This window comes from Chelon labrosus, assembly GCF_963514085.1.
Source record: "Chelon labrosus genome assembly, chromosome: 21".
In the NCBI taxonomy this organism is placed as follows: Eukaryota; Metazoa; Chordata; class Actinopteri; order Mugiliformes; family Mugilidae; genus Chelon; species Chelon labrosus.
In genome coordinates, this window is record NC_140354.1 from 18286108 (window position 1) to 18306900 (window position 20793).

The following is a 20793-nucleotide window of genomic DNA, read 5'->3' on the forward strand; positions in this document are numbered from 1 at the left end:
GACCCGTTAATTGTTTTTCATGTCGTTTCAAGAATTTTCCACAACATTAAGTTTAGTTTCCAAAATCGCTGGCCCATATGTCTGAGCCAAAACCAATTTATTCTGTTTTTATACGATGAAAACATCAGTTTATCTGAGACATAATGATTTTTTTTTTTTAAAAATTCAGGATAAAGTTGTGTTTTTCCGAGGAAAAGATTATTATTCCTAAGGAAAACTAATCTTTATCTCTTATTTCTATAGATTAATTTCGTCGTTTTAAACATATCGTAGATGAGAATAACTCATTTGTTGATTTGTTCAGCAATAAATGTCGTTACTAAACCAAAAAAACAGAAAATCCATGTTGGTTCCCTCTATCTTAGCACAAAGAGAAATAACTAAAATGAAGAGCAAACCATAACAGTTTGAAAATGCTTTAATTCACTTGTATAGCCACCCAAACACGACCAAACACAGATTATATTCTGATATAAGTAGGCACAAGTAGAGCAGTTAAGTTCTCTGGATAGAAGTAGGCACACGTAGTACACCTGGAAACATAACCCATGGTTTTGGACTCAGCCGAGTTTTTTCCTCCAAATGCTGAATAAGTTGTCTTACATGATTCAAAACTCTTTCAAAACGGATCTCGGGTGATATTTCCAGGAAATTAATGAGTTCCCCCATCAAATGAAATCCAGTTTTAAACACTGTACTAGTAAACTGCAACACATGGGCTCTAAATGAAACTAATGTTTAGTCTTTCTATGATTAATTAATCTCTTCCACTATAGTCACAAACTCAACTGTGTGTTTTCCCAAGAAAAGATTTGAGGAAGCCTCCCACATTTCAACACAGGTCAGTTACGAAATAGCTCAAATCTTTCCTCATCATGGTGTCCCCTCTGACGTATCCCAGAGTCTTAAACAACAACTCAGAGCTTAAAATTCAGTTTTATCCCACTGTCCTCTGTTCCCTTTGTCCCCTGCCACCCATCCCATCCTAAACTCCCTCCTTAGCTTTTCCGTCCCTTCCACTCAGCGTTCAGCTGCTGACGACGTGTCCCGCCCAGGTCTCGTGCTTGGTCCCCGGGTTGAGGTGGGTTATGGTGGCCTCCACCGCCTGGATCTTCTCGTGTTTGGGAGGGATGGAGCAGATCTTGTAGCTCATCTCGTCGCCTTCCATCGGCACGTACTCCCCCTCGATGCTGGAGGAGAGGGACACGGAAAAAAACGTTTAAACGTTATTCTGGCCTGTTACCGCGGACTGAGCTCATAGCTTCATATCAGGGGACAGACAGTGGATATTTGGAGAACAAAATCATTGTGGAGGGACCTTTGGGTCCTATGGGTTGAGGAGAGGGGCCTCTGTGGATCATCCCACAGATACTTGACCAGTTTGGGATCTAGTGAATTTGGAGGCCAGGTCAACACCTTGAGCTGTTCTTCATGTTTTTTTTTAGTTGTTCCTAAAGTGTTTTAGTGGCTGCATCCTGCTGGGGATGGCTGCTGCCATCAAGGAGTGTCATTGCTATGGGGTGGGGGTGCCTGGTCTGGTCTAGGTGGGTGCTACATGTCTAAGTAACATCGACACCAATGAATGCCAGGTCCAAGAGTGGCATGGACAAAGCTATAGTTTGAAGAAGACTATTGGAAAAAAATGTTTTATTGACAGATGAGACCAAAGTAGAAGTTTAAATCAGAGGCTCGTGTTTGGAGACTAAACATGAACTTCATGACGTCTGTGAAACCCGGGGTTGGTGATTATGTCCTAGTTTGGGTCTCTTTTGCTGCATATGGTTCCAGGACGGCTTGTCATAAGTGATAGACCAATGAATTCTGAATTCTCTCTAAAAGGAAATGTCAGGACATGTTGACCATGAGCTGAACCTGAAGAGAAACTGGGTCATGCAGCGAGACAACGAGCCCAAGAACACAAGTGGTCCAACGGATGAACGGTTAAAGAAGAACAAGATGGATGTTTAGGAACGGCCAAGTCAAAGTCCTGACCTTAATCCAAGAGAAATGTTGTGGAAGGACCTGAAGCAAGCAGTTCATGTGAGGAAACATCTCAGAACTGAAGTGGTTCTGTTCTGAGGAATGGGCTAAAATTCCTCCAAAGTTGATGTAGACGACGGATCAGCAGTTACCGGAAATGTTTAGTTGCTGTTATTCATATACTAATACTAATATTGGCTCATTTTCCCGAATAAACAAATTCATAAGTTTAATATTTCTGTTTCATTTGTTTGATCGGGTTCTCTTTGTCTACTTTCAGGTTGTTTTGAGTCGTTTTTTTGCAAAAATGTAGAAAATTCTGGAAAATGCTTGGCCAATAAAGATGTATGGCTCTTAAATGCTAAATTCCCCCAATAGATAGTCTGTAACTATGGATGTCTACAGTTTTTATATCTTTTTCATTGAATAATTGCTTGATTTGGCTAAAAAGAACCACGAAAGTGTAAAGTTGTGTGCTGGGCAGCTAAACGACGAGCTGAAATTCAACACAAATCCCCGTAAACCCAAGCAGAGCTGCAAATGAACGTGCAAATTTTCCGTCGTTTCATCCCGGTGAGCGATTGCTCCAATAAAACGTGAAGCATTGAAGCGATTTCTAAACAAAAATAACCTGAAAACACTCAACAGTCATTGGAGCACTACGCCAATGATAAACACGACGACCTAGGGATGTTTTCACACCTGTGACCCTTCACGATGAGCTGCTGTATCAAACCACCTTCAGTGCTACGTGGAAAGTCTTCCTTTTGACTAATTGTAGAGGATCAAGGGTTTTGTGTGTGTGCGTAGGTGTTTTAAACGCTTGTGTTCACTGCTGACGTCTCTGCCTTTTAAGCCTGTGGGTGATAACAAAAGCAAAGCAGTGAAGGTCATCAGATATTCAGTTTTCCTCCTACACACTGTTGCTGCCACCACCGCCGCCGCCGCCGCCGCCCCGGCTCTGCCGTGCTGCTGCAGCTTGATGTCAATGATTAAAACCTAAAACAAAATAAATTAAATCTAATCCTGACGTTAACACACTTACTCTGAGATGTGGACAAAGATGTCGTTGCCCCCGTCCGATGGCGTGATGAAGCCGTGGCCTTTGGAGCGGGAAAAATATTTACACACGCCGGTAAATGAGGGACCCTCGGCTGCACGGGCCGTCCTGCGCGGGAAGAAGAGACGAGAGAGAAAAGAGGAGAGAAAGTCACTTAAAACACGTCTTATCGCTGCGTTGTCATTGACCAAGATCCAGACGTGTCCTCTATCTCCACAGAGATGAGAGATTAATTAGCTACGCAGCTTTAAATTCTCAAGAAAGTAAAGGTGTAATAGTTTAATCTTTGCTGGCCTGTGATCACGCTGGGGGGATTTACACCAAATGCAATGTTACTAACTGCATAAAGACCAAAGTATTTGATTGGCTAAAAGATTCATTCATTCAGCTTGTAATGTAAAAACCAAACGGGACCACTGGCCTGTTTTTCAACAAGCTTCACTTTTAGTAGAGGAAACACAGCAGCTAATGTGTTCAGTTTATGTTTTACAGCGTGTGTGTGTGTGTGTGTGTGTGTCCTCACGCTGAGCAGGTCCTGTTTCTCCGCGTGGGCAGGGGGCTGGGGACGAGGTAGCCTCTCATGGGGGAGGGCGAGCGGTCTCTGTGTCTGCAGGATGGAGGCTTCAGGGACTCTGAAAAGAAAAAATGACATTTATACGTCAATAGAACGAGACAATGCTGACTCATGTTCAGTTCAGTTCAATTCGATTTTATTTATGCAGCGTCAAAAACAATACAAATCGTCTCAAGACGCTTTACAAAAGCCCGGCCTGAAACCCCCGAGAGCAAGCCTGAAGGCGACGGTGGCAAAGAAAAACTCCCTCTTAACAGGAAGAAACCTTGGGCAGCTCATATGGAGGGACCCATCTGCCTAAGGCCAGCCGGAGTGGATAACTGCAGGATTCCATGAAGACTGGGCAGTAGACGCAGATGCGGAATAGAGCTCCACAGGAAACGCACAACTCCAGGCCAGAGATACTCACAAGGAGGAGGAGGAGGAGGAGGGGAGGGACACACAGCAGTAAACATTCTAGAAAAGAAAGTGGAGGATGCGAGAGAGGAGGGAGAAGAAAGAAGGAGGACATGTGTTTGGTGCATCGTCCCCCAGCAGCCTAGGTCTATAGCAGCATAACTAAGGGACGGTTCAGTCCAGCCCTAACTATAAGCTTGATCAAAAAGGAAAAGTCTTAATCCTGACCTTAAAAATAGAGAGAGTGTCTGCCTCCCGAACCCAAACTGGGAGCTGGTTCCACAGGAGAGGAGCCTGATAGCTGAAAGCTCTACCTCCCATTCTACTTTTTGAAACTCTAGGAACCACAAGTAGGCCTGCACTTTCAGACCGAAGTGATCTGTTGGGATGATGCGGTACAATGAGGTCTTTAAGATACGATGTTCTGTCTTCAACGTTAACAAGTAGGATAATAAAGTAACTTCCACATGGACATTTATTATCATTGGGGTCTGTTTATGCTTTTATTTTGGTAGGTAGCACTGAAGAGGGACAGGAAGTGTAGGCGTAAGAGGGAGGGCACAAGCTGGAATTAAACCCTTTTAACTATAGTGCGAGTCTGTAGTAGTGGGACGTCCTGATGGTCACAGTTTCCTATGGAAAAAGACTTTAGTTGGCAGCTCGTCAATTGACTTCAGAAAAAAAATGGACGCCCCGTCTCCATTTCCTTCTGCTGGGCACACTGACACCAGTATCCTGGGAACACGGGAAACGCCACCACAGAGAACCTTCTTTGGGACATCCCTGATACAGAACGACTTTATTAGCCTAATGCATTTCGGTTTGTGGCCTTCCTCATCATGTAACCATCTGATAACACATCGACCTCGACGACAAAAAGTCCTCCGGCCGCCTGATGCGTCCCACCCGCTCCCACGGGAACAGGATAATCAGCGTTGCTCACTTTAGCTGTCAGTGGTCGTAATGTTATGGCTGATCGTCCTTACCTGGAGAATGTGGGGATCCCGCGGAGGGAAGTGGAGGGGTCACAGGTCGAGACCCCTGGATGGGCGTGGCCTGAGAGGACATGTCGGAAGAGGCGGGGCCAAAAGGGTGGGGAGGAAGAAGAAGGAGGAGGAGGAGGAGGAGGCGGGTTGTCACTCAAAAGGGAGAACAGGTAGACGTTATTAAACACCTGGAGAGAAAAGAAAAAAAGGGATTTATTTAGAGCGGTCATCGCCGAATGCACAAGCACACACACTTAAAAAAAAAAACCAAATGAACCGAGTCAGTGGTTGGCTGGCTGCTGCTGCTGGCGGTGGTGGCAGAGCCCTCGCTGCCATGGCAACAACAATTTGAGGACAGGCCGATTGCCGCGGAGACATGACAGGAGCCCCCGGAGACGGAGAACAGTCCCTCTCATTCACCTCGGCCCGGGACTTACATCACCGGCACCGTCGACCAATTAGGGAGCGGCAGAGAACAGAAAACCCTCCAGTGAGCTCTCTCGCCTTCGTTTCCATTACGGACGACTTGTTGAAAAGAAAATTATTACGGCGAGCGAGGGGAGCTGTTAAAGAAATTTAATGAAAAGGAACAGGAGGCTGGTTGGCGAGATCATTGGACTCTCAGCGTCTCAACGGACGTTAACGGAAAAGTTTCCAATGAAATCTCTTTACATACATTAACAAACGGCAAACAAAGATGGTGACGGTTCGCAAACAACTCTTGAGACACACGTGGATGCAAAAATATCAATTAACCCCCTTCACCTGGACTTTTTTTTACTTATTTTGACAATGAAAAGGTCAGAAAACGTCCTTTTGCCCCTTTCTTGTATAACTTTAAATATCTGGCAGTTATTATTTACATTTCACTGCATGTTTGAAGAGTGTAACAACGTCCCAGGAGAGGCACAAGCGTAATTATGGTAATCCAGAGTAGCCTAGCGCTGCCGGCGACACATTTGGTTTTAAGACATAAGACGTTTATTTAATCCCACGTGTGGGAAATTTCCTTGTTCCAGTAGCACAGAATTTGGCAAAAAAATATATATAAATATACAGAAAGACAGCGACGACTTTGAACAGGGAAAAGGTTATCAAAAAAAAACACAAATACAAAAATTTTAAAAATATACAAAAGAATGACCATACTCTGAGAAAATATAGGGAGGAGAAATAGCTAGAAAGTATAAGACGTTCTGTATGTACAGTGTGGAGAACGGTGGGATAAACTTCACAAATAAATAATCGCTTAACCTTTGAGAAAGACATTTTGAGTTGGTGAGGTAGTGGTTTGTGCAAAAACAGGCAGCGCAAAGAAGGGGTTTTAAGGGGTTAATGTAGCTTTAGGCAAAACTTGAACTTATCCATCAGCACCAATTCCTGGATTTGGCCCCAGATCACCGATCATGACTGGGCATTTGCTGCTTGTCGTGTGAACACACACCTTGGTCTATGACTAAACGCTTAAAAATGAGCAACAGTCCCATCGCCTTCAGCTGCAGTTTGAGGCAAGTGTTAGCATGCTAACAAGCCGACGCAGACTTTCATATTTCAGTAAAAGTTTCTGCTGCTTTAAAGTTCAGGTCAACACGTATTATACACCAGTCTTCACAGCTTTCTCTCAACACATACTCTTTGTATGTTAAATCATCAGAGCGCCAGGTTTAAAGGTGAGTTCACACTACCATAAACGGACGACGACACAACAGCGCCAACAAGCGCTTCAATGGCGACTGGTAATATTTTAGGCTAAAGTTGAAACTAACTGAAGCGAGTTTGCGATGCAGCTATAGGAAAATCGCTTACATAACTTCCCGCGTCATGAACTGATAAGAGAACAGACTGGAGTAAAGGCAGATCAGGGCTGTGGGGTTGTTTTGGCGGATTATCCAGCTCTGTGGAATCTGGTTTTCACAAAAGGGGAAAAAAAAGACGAATAATCGCCTCTCAAGGGCGGAGAGGCAACCACTGCTATCTCTCGCCGGAACGAGCGTTTGGCAGACGAACCAGAAATACTACAAACGATGGAGAAACGCCAATCCTTTCGCACCATGAACCGTGGAGATACCCAGGTCTCCATCTGCAAACGGCGTCACGACCACGGCGGCAGGGGGTCTGAATACACTTTACAGTTTTGCTGCACAAAGCAGAGGGAGCGTCTGATCCGTCTTAACTTAATATATATCGAGTAATGTAATAACAGCCCCTCTGGACAGCAAGCATCCCTTAATAACCCAACAACAACACACACACACGAACACACATATATTTATATTTCAGTATTTTTTTATATACAGAGGCAACAGCAATCCTCCCAGACAATGCAGATGTAAAATCAGCAAATTAACCGTCATTTCGTGATGCGGCTAAAACAGCTGAAGAGCTCGGCGTAAAAACAAACAAATCATTAACAGGCGAGGGGATGAAATAGCAGGTTGAGAAGAGCAGCAGGGAAGGAGAGAGGGCCTCTACAACCAGACGGAAAAGCGGCAGATAAACAAGAGATAATGCCCGAGAGGTGTTCTGAAACCGTGATAAGGAGAGTACAGATTTAGCCCGTGAAGTCTTACTCTTTCACTCCACGCTGCTTTAAACCACCACTGTGGCGTTGGATGTTTTGCTCTCCGGCGAGAAAATCTGCACACGGCTATTCAATCCTTCCTGAACCGTGTTTTATGACCACACGCGCCAACTACCTGCTATTAAAATGCGTCCCTACATGCGTCCCCAAGTCGATCCAATCTCGGTTTCTCACACTGTATGCAAATAAACGCCGAAATCATTTGAGGCGCAGTGGAATATATATATATCAACAGCTGCTGTCTCTTAATGGATTGCTACCGCTGTTTCAGAACCACAAACAGCTGTCGCAACGTCACAAGGAAGTGATTCGTCTTCTGGACCAAGCCGTGAAGTCTTTCTCACTCAAGTATCGAGTTTAGTTATTATTTAGGCTTCGTATCTCCGAGTTGTTTTTAAAGACAAGCACGGAAATCAATCCCCGAAGACGTCCATACGCACAGTAATCTGTAATTACGCCACTAAAACTCAGCGAATGGTCAGCTGCGTGGACAATTGTTTGTTTGAGGGGTTTCTACGAGCCTTTACTCACTGACACACTTATATTTTAGCATGTGCTATGGCGTAGGAGCGATGCCCAACTATCAATCTGTCTTTACACCAATGCAATACCATGAAGAACCCCCCCCCCTTAACCTAAAGGATGTAAATGGAAATATTCTACTTTGGGGTTTTGTGACACAGGAAACACAGTACAGATAAAGGGAAGTATGGATTGGATCTGGACATACTGGTCGGTCAAGATCACAGTGTTTTGGACAAGACAATGCTTCTGTAGCAACAACATTAGTAAGTAAGTAACAGCAACTGAAGATAAAGTAGGTAAAGTCTAGTTTAGATTAAGATTGGTAATAAACAATGCGATTAAAGTAATAATTTTCACTGCATAAATCTGTGGAAGTACTTAAACTGGTTGCAGAAACAATGCAGCATAACACAACCATACATAGTTTTTAGAAGTTAAAGGACAGATCCTTCATCTCCGTTAAGTGCCATTGAGCAAAGCACTATCTGCAAGTTCATGTGCTTCAGATTAATCTAGGTGAACAGACAACTAGTAATCCATACCATCCTTTTAAATACGTAAGAAAAAAGGGCCAATATTAAGTAAGGCGGCTTGAGTCAACGGCGAGTCATTAAATGAGCAAAACACAAAGATAAAGTGGCACATATATGAGGGGTTACAGATAAGACGAGGACTGTAATAAGGTCAGACACGATAACGTTTGTAAAGAGCAAAAAAAACCTACTACGTGCTTCCACAAACACAGTGAACACGTAGGCGCAATTTTCCAACAAACTCTGACTTGAAACCACAATTGCTCTGTTGACGTGAGAGCTGGTGCGTAACTCCCTTCTAGGGAAAAACATAAGAAGGAAACTCAGTCATCCCCACAAGGCTTTTGGCAATGAAACTTTGATGTTTCTTGTCTGGACCACGCACATGGATTATCCAAAAACGCTTAAGACAGGGAGTGTTGCTCTGTTTTTGCCTGGGTTTTGCCTTTGGGGGACAAGTCCTCCAACGACAGGCCCCCATTTAAACCCCCGATTCCCCACCAGTCACCAAGAAACTCTACAGGTCAAGTTGCCTTTCTCTAGTGTTTTTGGATAAACCTTGACCTGGATGACTGAGAACCTTCACAGAAAACATCTGGAATCATCCACATTTTTTTTTTTGGCTCTTCCTGACATATCTGAACAACAATTTTATCTTCTCTTAAAATTTTTGATTTTTCAATCACCAGTCTTCAGTCTCCAGTAAGTACACCACTGGCATCAGAGGCTAGTACTGTAGAAGTAACTTAGTAGACTTAGTAGTCTTAAACACTGGTCTTTCATGCTAAATCACTTCCCTTTTCTAGTTCACTCAAATTCTGGTTAATTTTCAACTTTGGCACAGACTGCGTTACACTGTGTTCAAGCACTCTTTGGTATTATGTGGCGTTCATAGTTGGATCAATGGTTGTACGCTGCTAAATAACAAAATAAAATAAACAAAATTGTCTTTTCTCAGTGTAGCCAAACAACTACTGTGCGTCTTTGTCCAGACCAGTGTTTCCAAAAAGCCTCCTCTTTCCTATTAGTTTTTCTTGGACGGCAAACAATGCCAGCTTTTTCCTGGCATGCCTTCCATTGCAGGTTAAAGTTGTGCAACGTCCTAGATGATTTTGTGGGGTTCGTGCAGATTTGTTTTTGCACTGAAACGCTCTGCTCTCAGGCTTAATTGGTCAGGGCGGCCTGTCCTGAACCAATTCAGGGGGTTTGTTTAAAAATCAAAGCCACTTGTGTATGATTTTTCCTTGCAGTGGATGCCCAAGAGAGCTCTTTAGGTCTTGGCTTGACGACAGCCTTTATAAATAGGTACCGCTTTCAAAGAGGATCAGTGTCACAAAAAGTAATTACTGTGTTTGCGTTTATAGGCTAATGTGTGATTAAGCGGTATTAGGTTTTGGCGAGATACTCGAGAAGTTCCACAGAATTTCAGCGCAGTTCAAACACACATACGAGACAAGAAAGCCTCACAGCAACTAACTTCCTTTATGAAACTGCTCTTAAGATACGCTGGATACCTGACAAATAGCTTTACAAGGGTGGGATAAAGTCAGGCTTGGGTTGTTTTACCACTTGTATAACGCTGTGTAAAGAATACAAACTCGTTAAGGGTGGGTATGCCAACAAGACTTCAGCCTCACATTTCAAAACCAACTCAAAGGTCAACTGTTTAAATATGTCGTGGTTATGACAGTATTAGCTTTGCCAGTATGATCATGTTGCAAAGATATTACAGTGGGAATATGACTGAACAACAACCTTAGTAACAGTAAACCAATAAGTCCTAGAGCCCTGACCTTCTGGTCACCATTTAGTGGGGGAACTAATTCCAGGTGAGTTAACACAGCCTAGTCAAGCTTGAGTGTTGTGTGCAAAACCAAAAAATAAAATAAAAAATCTAAAATGAAGAACATGTCTGAAACAAAGGCAGCTGGACTTCGTGAAGACCCGAAGAAGCTACTTAGACGAGTGCCAAGACGTCTTCAAGAGACTCTACAAGTCCAGTTGCCCTTGTTTTAGCTTTTTTTTGGGCTAAAAACCAAACAAGTTCAGTTGCTTTTGCTTTACATAGATTTTTTTGTATTAATTTGTTTTGGATACACAACAACCTGAATGCCTGAGAACCTTCACGCCTTCACAACACCTAGAGCCCCTGAGTTTAGCAAAGTTACATAAGAGGGATGTGGAGTAGCGCGTTAAGCTAGCTAATGTTAGATTTCACGGATCAAAAAAACTCAATACCTCAAGCTCCCTGGGACTCATTGCAAAACCAGATGCCTAATCCAAAACTGAAAAGCACAAAGGGTCGACTGAAAATTCAAAATAGTGATTGCGACCAACCTTTGACGAGTTTGCAACCCAGCAAACGTCATTTCAAGCGGCTCTGGCAAATACCAAATCAATGTTTTCATTTCGAGTCTTTCTGTATAAATGACTTTCTCTTTACCTCTCGTCCAAGCACAAACAATAGCCATGCTCTTTGTTATTATCTCTCTCTCACACACAGAGCACTGGATAAAACCCCTGTCCGTTGGAATTTTCCATAATAGCTCCCTGGACACCATGACACCCGGAGACCCTGCTGATACAGCAAATACCAGTCCGGTGGGTCAAAACCCACACACAAAAACACACCATGTGCACATGCCATTACGCCGGACGACCACAACCTCTACACAGACAGGATAACCTGCAATTCACTGGAGTATCAGTGTGGCAACCTCAATCATTGATCTCAATTTTAGAGACATTTCCGTATGAACTAGTATATATAGCTACTATACAGCTACTCTTATTGATTTCCTGTCCCAATCACTCGAGCGCCTGTGCAATGCATCTGCAGAGAGACTTTCCGCTGCAAGGGATTTGTTGTTGAGGTTTTAATTAGGTTCAAAGTAGAAGAACTGGGTAGAGTGAACAAAGACAAAGTGTTTATGCTCTACCTAGGGCCTGCCTTAAAAAGAATAGATTGAAAGCGTGACAAAATCCACCCATCAGCGCAAACAAAGCGCACTAATACCCCTCTCATTCACACAGTGGTGTCAGGGATGGGCGGTCAGAACAATTCATCTGGGTAATTGTACTGCTGTAAAATTAGCTGGACCCAAATGTGGTAAATTAGTAGCACAAAACCTGTAGTAGTTATGTTGAATTCACTTAAATTACTGAGCCAACCTAAGTACGCTACAAATAGAATTTCATTAGGCTCAAATACAGCAATATAATCAGGTTTATGTTTATTCAAGCAAATTTTTGAGCGTATTTCGTAAGAGATCATTCCTGTTTCGAGAAACTGACTTGATTAAATATCACAGAAATTGTGTAGGACGCACTAGAACAACAGTTTTGCTGCAGAACTGTCCCGGTCAAGCTGTGAAAAGGAAGTCCCGTCACCTCCCATCCGGCTTAAGTCTTACCGCTGGACGAGGAAGGAAAAGTCACAGATCATAACACGAGATAAAAATTCAGAGATTGACAGATTTTGAATTTAACTCTTCAAGTGGCCATTGAATGTAATCAGTTTGGCTTTTAGTCGGTCTGCATGTCAGGAATGTACACGGGGAAGAAGGAAAGACAATGTTCAAGGCATGTCCATCACCTGACGGTAATGGTAGCTAAGGCTTAACAAGCCACCCATATCAGGTCACACCAACCCCGACTCAAAAACCAGAAGACGAGACGTGGTAAAAGGACGGATCCAAGTCTGCTGCAAAGGGGTGAGAAAAAAGAAGAGGTGGCAAAAGACTAACGACTGCGTGAGACACTGTTAATCAGAGTCTACTATGCTCCCATGTCTCTTTTTACCCTCATCTTTTTTTTTTTTACTTTCTATCATTTGTCTCTCAGCAGCTCTCTCGCAGGTTCACTCAGTCCCTCGTTTACTCCGGGAGGGTGAAAGAGAAAGGAAGAAAGGAGAGGAAATGTCAACCAGGATGAAATGACACAAAGGCAACGTTACGAAAGAAAGCTGAACATGACCCGACACAGATTTAGCAGGAACTGTACACGACACAAAATATACCCATCATTGCTACTCAGCTCCAAATTAAATGATATTACCATTAGGTCTGCTGAAAAGCTGCACTTAGACAATTAAACCGCTACGTCTCTTTGCCTAACATATCAGAGAATATTCAAATGCTACCGAGTTGCAAAATCAAAACTCATGCCTCTGACTTTTTTCATCTGTTTGTTTAGCCTTGAAGCCAGCATGAAATTTCGTCATCAAAAAAAATGTTAACGAGATGTGTTGAGATGTTTGGATTCCACTGTCGCGGCTGTTGCAAAAGACGTTGACGGCAGAATGACTTTTAAGGACAAACAGTTAACTCTGACAGTAGTCTTGCAAACCTCCCAACTTTGAGGAGGTACATTTCGACAACACATACACCGATCAGCCACAACATTAAAACCACTCACAGGAGAAGTAAACAACATTGACCATCTTGTGACAATTCAATGTTCTGCTGGGAAACTTTTGGACCTGGCATTCATTGGTGTGGTTGTTACTTAGACATGTAGCACCCACCTAGACCAGACCAGGCACCCCCACCCCATAGCAATGACACTCCTTGACGGCAGCAGCCATCCCCAGCAGGATGCAACCACAAAAAAGCTTTAGGAACAACTAAAAAAAAAACATGAAGAACAGCTCAAGGTGTTGACCTGGCCTCCAAATTCACTAGATCCCAAACTGATCAAGTATCTGTGGGATGATCCACAGAGGCCTTTCCCCTAACAACATTTCTGTTTCCACAGGAAACCCTCAGAAGGCCCATTCTCTGTTGAGTCACAACTGTTCTGGAGGCAACAAGGGAGACCTACACAATATTAGGAAGGTGGTCATAATGTTATGCCCAATCAGCGTAAGTGCCCATTTAAACAGCTTCTCAATCAGGCAACACTGGACTCTTCATCATATAACAATAGTGCCAAAGAACGTATTCCACGAGCCTTGCACCTGTCCCACATCGTTAAAATCACCCAAAGCTGACATGAACCTGTTCGGACCAAGAGGGCGAGAGCCTTTGCAGCTGACGCCGGCCAAGTCACTGTGGCGTCTCCATTATTAAACCACTGACATGAATGGAGTGATGTAAACAGCTCCAGGCAGGTTATTGAGGACGTGCATGCGCCGACACAAAGGAGGACAGAATCTGCTTTCAACGGGAGCGAATGCAGAAAGCATTAACCTTAAACACACAAACAGCCATATTGAATTAGGCTCTCCGTGCAGCTTGGATGTCAGCCGGTGTGGGTGTTTATGCAAGGCCAAACGTGAGAAGTGTGACAGAGAAAAATGGTCCCGATCCTAGCGTCTGATGACTCACCCCCTGATGTGCGTCAATGCAGTTTCTCCCATAATTTAAACAGGCACAGATTCATGAGGGTTGAATGTACACTGTGATTTGCATCAACAGCTTCGTGCCTTGGACGAAAGGGTGTGTCGTGTCCATTTGTGTCGCAACAATTCCAGAGAAATTGGATCCAGATCTTTCCACATTAAATATATATGATGTATATCCACTGTTTGTCTCAACCTACCATGACTGTTATTCTTACGGGTTAGTGCCAATAGTCTTAAGGCTACGACACCAAGCCGACAGCTGGCTGTTTGCTGGTGTTGGGTTGTCAGTGAGCATCTGTGGGTCTAGTTTTTGCACCAACGTACAGCGGAAAAACCCGTGACGAACCCAAGTTGCATTCAAGAGTTTTGATGCTCCTAAGAAATATAAAAATTGCTCTTCAGAGGAAACATTACAGACTAAAAAGATAGCGATCGTCAGCAATGATGTGGTTTTTCCACACAGCAAAAGGGACAGTGTTTGACAATCGCTGCCAGAAGGGGAAGACTGAAGTTCCACACTCTAGCGCCAAATAATGTTTTTTTTTTTTTTCTAAAAATGTTCTTAGGGGCAACATGTCTTGTTGAGAATAATTAATTTCAATCTTCATAAAAATCAAAAGAGATAATTCATTTGAACTCATGATTTATTCAAAGTGGATCTTCTAGCCAAGAGTGGGTAAGGAGTCAAAGCGCTGCCTTTGATTAAACTACTTTTACCATATCTTTTGTTATTAACCTTTGTGTCCATGTAAATTAAACTCCTTAGCTTGAAACAAGGCACAAATAATTAATAATTTGATAAAGAAACAAGGAGCTCAGCACACTTGTGTGCATCTGTACAGGCTTCAACCACTTCCTGTCCTAATGCACCCTTTTATCTAGTCTCTGTGTCTTTGTACGGTTTTGTTTTGTGAATATGGAGACAAATTGTTGATGTGCCTCCGTGCGTTGATCGCCTTTTCAGGCGGCGCCTCCATTAGTTGATAGTGGCTACGCAGACATTTCTGTTTTTCTGTGGTCGACAAGATGATGGATGAATCCCTAGAGCTTTTGGCCACAGGGAGTGCTCTGCCTCCATGAACGAGGACAAACGTATGAATACATCTTTTTCACTTTTGTTAACAGGAAAACATCACAGGATATCACAGGGTTGGGTTCTCACTGGTCTCTCCTCCAATTCTTTAGCTTCCTTCTCTTCTTTCCACGTTCAGGAAATTCTGTCTTTTCCTGAAGGTGTCAAAACCTGATGAACACCACTTCCTGGATACGACAGGAAAAAAAGGGGAGCAGCCCAGCTTTGTCCTGGGTAAACCTGTGTGTGGTTAAATTTTATTTCCCAAATAAACCACTCAACTCCCACAGCATTCCTCAAACTATTTTAGGTTAACGGTTAAGTTTAGAACAGTATTTTTTTGCAAATTAAGATGTACACGGCGAGCAACAAAATAAATCCAACTAGCTGATCCTAGAGGACTGATCAAGGAATCTCACTTAGTTACCTCAACAGCTTTGACCTCAAGAAGCTTCCTAGGACAAAGAGGTGCCAAAGGGTCCACAGTTGGTCCAATGCATGGTTTAGCATTTCTTATATTTATTCTTCTATCTGTTCCGAGACCATACGGCCAGAGAGGGTAACTGAAACCCCTTTGAACAAGGAAAGCGGGCAGGGTAAGACAAAAAGCAGGCCATGGAAAACAAAAGGGATTTTGTAGGCCGTACACTGTAGGGTCCGCCAAACAATGCGGCTTTCTCTGAATGGAGCATACATCAATTGCTGTTGACAGTTTGGACTTCAGCCATGTTTTAATTGGTCACTTCCCATGGGACTGGGACCTGTACGACATCTCAGTTCGTCCAGATAGATGCTTTTATGTGTATTTGTTTGACTTTAGTTTACAAGATATTGCCTTCACATGCATGGCGCCGTTTATATGGATTGTCCTCCACAAACAGATCGAGAATTCATGAAGGGATTGTCACTTTGAGCAGGTTGTATGGTCTAAATACCATAATACAAACGGTGCAGTTTGATCTTGTGTGTCCTGTCTTGGGCGTACATTGTCATCACCTAGCTGTGTTTATAGAGCAGTCAGACTTTCCCATCGTGTAATACGACACTGCTAGAGGTGAAAAAAAAACAAAAAAAACAAAGAAAAACACCTCAGGGCTTCAAGTGGGGAATTTTGCTTTAAAATGAGAGGTTACCCCGGACATAAATCAAACCTAAAGACGCCTCCGTTAACTTAAATTCTTGTTCTAATACATATGAGTGCGAAACATTATTTTAGTTAAAGCCTGTAAAATCTGCTACATGGCTCAAGGTGTGAATAAAGACAATTTCTTAACAAATTTTGTGATATCTCGAGATGTTCGGTGCAGATAACACAAAAATATTCAGTTGGACATTTTATAAAAATTTTATAAAAATGTTTTTGGAACAGCTAATTTTCAAATATCTCAATTGACAATTCTGTTTCTTATTTGACAATTTAATTAATGTTTTACTCTTGGCTGTCACCGTCTTCACAGTTCTTGACTCCTTTGAACTCTTGGTTAACTTAATAACTGGGTGTAGTGTTAGTGACTGACACCTAGGCAGAGAGCTAGCAACCTGTCACTCAAAGTGCATAATAACCCATAAATTTAAGCCTTGATATAATTTAAACATTGTTGTTGTTTTTTTTGCAGTACTGTAAACACATTTATTTTAACGGGGACAGACTCGATTTTGGAGCCTGCCTCAAGTGGCCATTAGAAAAATTGCAATCTCTGGCACTGCTGGTCACTGCTTGGTGTTGAGCTTCTGTTGATGCTTTAAATACATATTTCTGGCTTCTTGGTTCCCTAAACTCTTAAAATTTGTAAAGTGTGTTAAACTGTAAACTGTATTCTTTAGCCAAAAGGTTTCTAATATGGTTTCATAAAAGCATAAATGCAAAGGAAAGGTCATTAATTAAAGCTGCGTGTCCCATAATCAGAGATTAATTACATGCAGTCCAACTAAAGCTCGTCTCCAGAAGAGCTGTGTCACCACAGAGGCTGTTTTCTCGCTGCATAATCAGCCCAAATGCTGGGACGAAAAGAAAGAACAACTCTTCAGAGCTGTCATACTGTATGTGAGTAATACACTGGTTCGGTTGAAACAGAAGCGAGAAATCAGACCTTTTTTTAAAACCCAATTTCTCCATATGAACTAGTCTCGAATGTTTCCAAGGTCAGAGCATGCACAGTGACGATGGCTACCTCTGCTAACCGAGACAGTCGTGGTAAAAACAGCATCAATGAAAGCCACTGATGCTTTCAGTTGTAGCTCAGGCCTATTTACAAAGCAAAGTGAGTCTAAATTTACACGCACATTCTGAATAATTATACCAGTTAAACAAAGTGCTAACTTGGTTGCTGTTATGTCTTCACACATGTATTTTCCCAAGTGTAACCTACACTGATGTGGTGATAAATGCAGGTATGTCTCCAGAAGCCTTTCCACTCACGTTTCTTTGCTGCGTGGAATTTGCCCTTAAGACAAACAGCGGGATAAAAATATCTGAGAACAAAAACCTGCATTTAGCTTATGCACACATGCACACAGTTTACTTAAATAAATACTGCCGTATATTTCTGCTTCACCTCCATATGTTCGTACAAAATCTGCCATTTTCATTTTATCGTCTTTGCAAACTATTGTTGGAGTAATGAACTAATACACAGTAATGAATACAGCTGAGATATATTTAGTCAAAGGATAATTTACAGAATCAAGCAGATATTGGTAAAAAAACAACAACAACATATTCTTCTGATTATGGTTATGTAATTTTAACAAATACTGAACAATAACTACAGCCACAGCTTCTCCAAAGAGAGTATTTTCGTATGTTTCGTCTGTTGTACGTTGATGTAAATGGAACATTTTGTGGTTGCAGTAGCGTGTTTCTGAACCTCAGAGCTGCATGTTTCTGATCTATGAAGTTACACATTTCTGAACTGTGGAGCTGCATATTTCTGAACTGTGGAGCTGCATGTTTCTGAACCTCAAGAGCTGCATGTTTCTGAACTTTAGAGCTGCATGTTTCTGATCTATGAAGTTACACATTTCTGAACTGTGGAGCTGCATGTTTCTGAACCTCAGAGCTGCATATTTCTGAACTTTAGAGCTGCATGTTTCTGATCTATGAAGCTACGCATTACTGAACTGTGGAGCTACATGTTTCTGAACTTTAGAGCTGCATGTTTCTGATCTATGAAGCTACACATTTCTGAACTGTGGAGCTACATGTTTCTGAACCTCAGAGCTGCATATTTCTGAACTTTAGAGCTGCATGTTTCTGATCTATGAAGCTACACATTACTGAACTGTGGAGCTACATGTTTCTGAACTTTAGAGCTGCATGTTTCTGATCTATGAAGCTACACATTACTGAACTGTGGAGCGACATGTTTCTGAACTTTAGAGCTGCATGTTTCTGATCTATGAAGCTACACATTTCTGAACTGTGGAGCCACATGTTTCTGATCTGTAGATGGTTGTGGATATAAAGCTGCAGTTAGCTACCCAGAATCAGGTGGAAACAACCACAGTAACAAAATCTTCCTAAGAACACTTCTTAACCCCACCCTGACTACCTCCACCCTGTTTTAGGGTCAGATACATCAAATATCCATCCATAAAACTTTGAAGCAATAGTTTGTCCTTTACCCGTTCCTATTTCAGCATGAAATTTGGTGTGGAACTACTTGCACTTGGATGGGCTCGCACAAAGCCCTGACCTCAACTGCATTCAGTGCCTTTGGAATTTGCTGGGATGGCGACAGCATCAACGCCAACGCTGTGGGTGCTGAATGAGAGCAAATCCCCACGGCCACTGTCTAAAAAACTGATGAAAACCAGAGGATGGAGGGCTTTCACACCAGCTGATTTAAGATGAATGGCGGTGGTTTGCAATGAGACGTTGAATAATCGCTTACGGTAAAGCTGCTTTGCTTTCCATCTGTATTCATTTACCTTCATGCAATTAAACAATTTGGTCTAGCTGCTCATTTAAGCTCAAACTCCCTTTCAGCGCAGCAGCTCTTCATCACTTATCTACCCTCCCTTCCTCCCTCCCCTTCTCTCTCATTGTCATTGCTTTATTGCCTGCAGCCAGCACTCACAGGGGACTATTACAGCGTATCATATTGCACAACAACATGCAAGGCCTTCACAACAAGCTCCGTCTCCCGGCTTTACAAGACGCACAGTCGTAAAATTTGCCCCGGCGCAGTTAACTGCACACACCGGGCGTTAGGAGAGCAAGAGTTCACGGTTTGGCCTTGAGCGCGTCGTTACGTAATGCCAGTCCGCGTAATGTTGCACGAACGGGCTGAAATGTGATAAATCTGATGCACGAAGAGGAGGAAATGCCTTGATGTCGAGATGAAGTGCAGACACTACACAGGAGGACCATAAAGAATCGTAAAGCGGTAAATGTTAAGACACAAATTATACAATGAAGATGAAATGCTGTTGTAAAGGGGGGTGGTTGCATGGCCAAGCACGCAGCTGACAGTGGATACCTGCACTGGATAGCTGGCAACATAGACACAGTACATTCTGGACTTGGAAAAACTTGCTTTTTATTTGTCCATGTTGATAAGAGCATTAAAAACTTGATTTCTGTTACCAAAGTCCACTTTAATGCATGCAATGCCTCGTTCAAGCCAGTGCAAACAGTGCAACCAGCAATTAAAAACCCATTTAGGCCTGCTGAAACAAAAGCCCCCTGTGAAAACACTAAGAGGGTTTGTGCACAATCGCCTCTGAACGAGCCCAAACGTGCAAGGCCGTACGTGTGGCTTTGTCAGATCTGTAGAAAGTGGCGCAGAAACTAGCCACATCCTGACTGAAACTGTTTAGGTCGATGGTACCTTCATGAGAAAATGTGGGACGCAAAACAAGCACGCTCATTCCCTGTTTCACCCAACAACAAGCTTGGATATGGGGGGGAAAAACAAGCCTCTGCTTCTCCTGTGGAGGTTAATGCACTCATCATTCACTCATAATGAGCTGCTGTTGTTGTTGTGGATAACCGACAACAACTAGAAGCTCTTAATCGCCCACATGAAAATCACCTTCCAGCACTTTACTGGAGAGGAAGGGGTGTGGAGGAAAGAAAAGAGTGCTCATGTCTCTTTTCTGAATGAAAAGCTCAGTGTCTCTGGGTTTGTGTTTTCCTACGCCACAAAAACAAAAAAAAACGAAATAAACGGCAGGAAAACACGCCACGCAACGAAAAACTTTAAACAATTCAACGTATATTTATTTAAAAAAACTAAAAGTAGCAGCTGTTATGTCACCAACTTCGACCGCGACACATATTTATTAATACTACACATATTTAATGTTAAACAACAAAAACTTCACAGTTCGCTTAAAACCAACTTTTAAGCGAACTGACGTTTTTTTGATTTTTTTGATATTTTTTTCTGGAAATTGCGACGTGCGACGTTCACGGAGTCAAACGCCTGTTGGGCGGTTTTGAGCGCATCACTCACCTTCTTTCCTCCAACTTCACGACTCTCCTTTAAAAACGAAAAAAGGGGAGTAAATTAAACCCTTAGTGGAGTTGAATTAATTTCGCCGTGTCTGCCAGCGCCGCCGTGCATTAACGGGGATAAGGGTCGAGTCTCCAGGAAAACAAGCAGCAGCGTAAATACTTCACTCTTCTTTCACTCTCTCTTTTTTTTTTTTTTTTTTTCCCTTAAAGTGGGCGTGACTGTATGTCCGGTGACGTCGCCTGCTACCGTAGTGGCGATAACAAACACGCAGCGTACCGTG

At 42.7% G+C, this 20793-nt stretch overlaps 1 protein-coding gene and 1 long non-coding RNA gene across 3 annotated transcripts; one reads left to right on the top strand and one right to left on the bottom strand.

Annotated features, from left to right (window-relative positions):
* Positions 1-400: 400 nt before the first annotated feature.
* On the bottom strand, positions 401-20688 carry carhsp1 (calcium regulated heat stable protein 1). The gene is made up of 5 exons (XM_084571552.1): positions 20511-20688; positions 4997-5184; positions 3564-3672; positions 3026-3148; positions 401-1190 (listed from the first exon to the last, which is right to left on the bottom strand). The coding sequence occupies exons 2-5, from the start codon at positions 5076-5078 to the stop codon at positions 1028-1030; spliced, it is 477 nt and encodes a 158-aa protein (XP_084427678.1). The 5' UTR covers positions 5079-5184; positions 20511-20688; the 3' UTR covers positions 401-1027.
* On the top strand, positions 8814-15368 carry LOC311506103. 2 transcript variants are annotated; one of them, XR_014699678.1, is made up of 3 exons: positions 8814-9337; positions 11139-12348; positions 12479-15368. It is a non-coding gene; the product is annotated as an uncharacterized lncRNA (long non-coding RNA). The 2 variants fall into 2 exon arrangements; XR_014699679.1 differs by having other exon boundaries at positions 12482-15368.
* Positions 20689-20793: the final 105 nt, after the last annotated feature.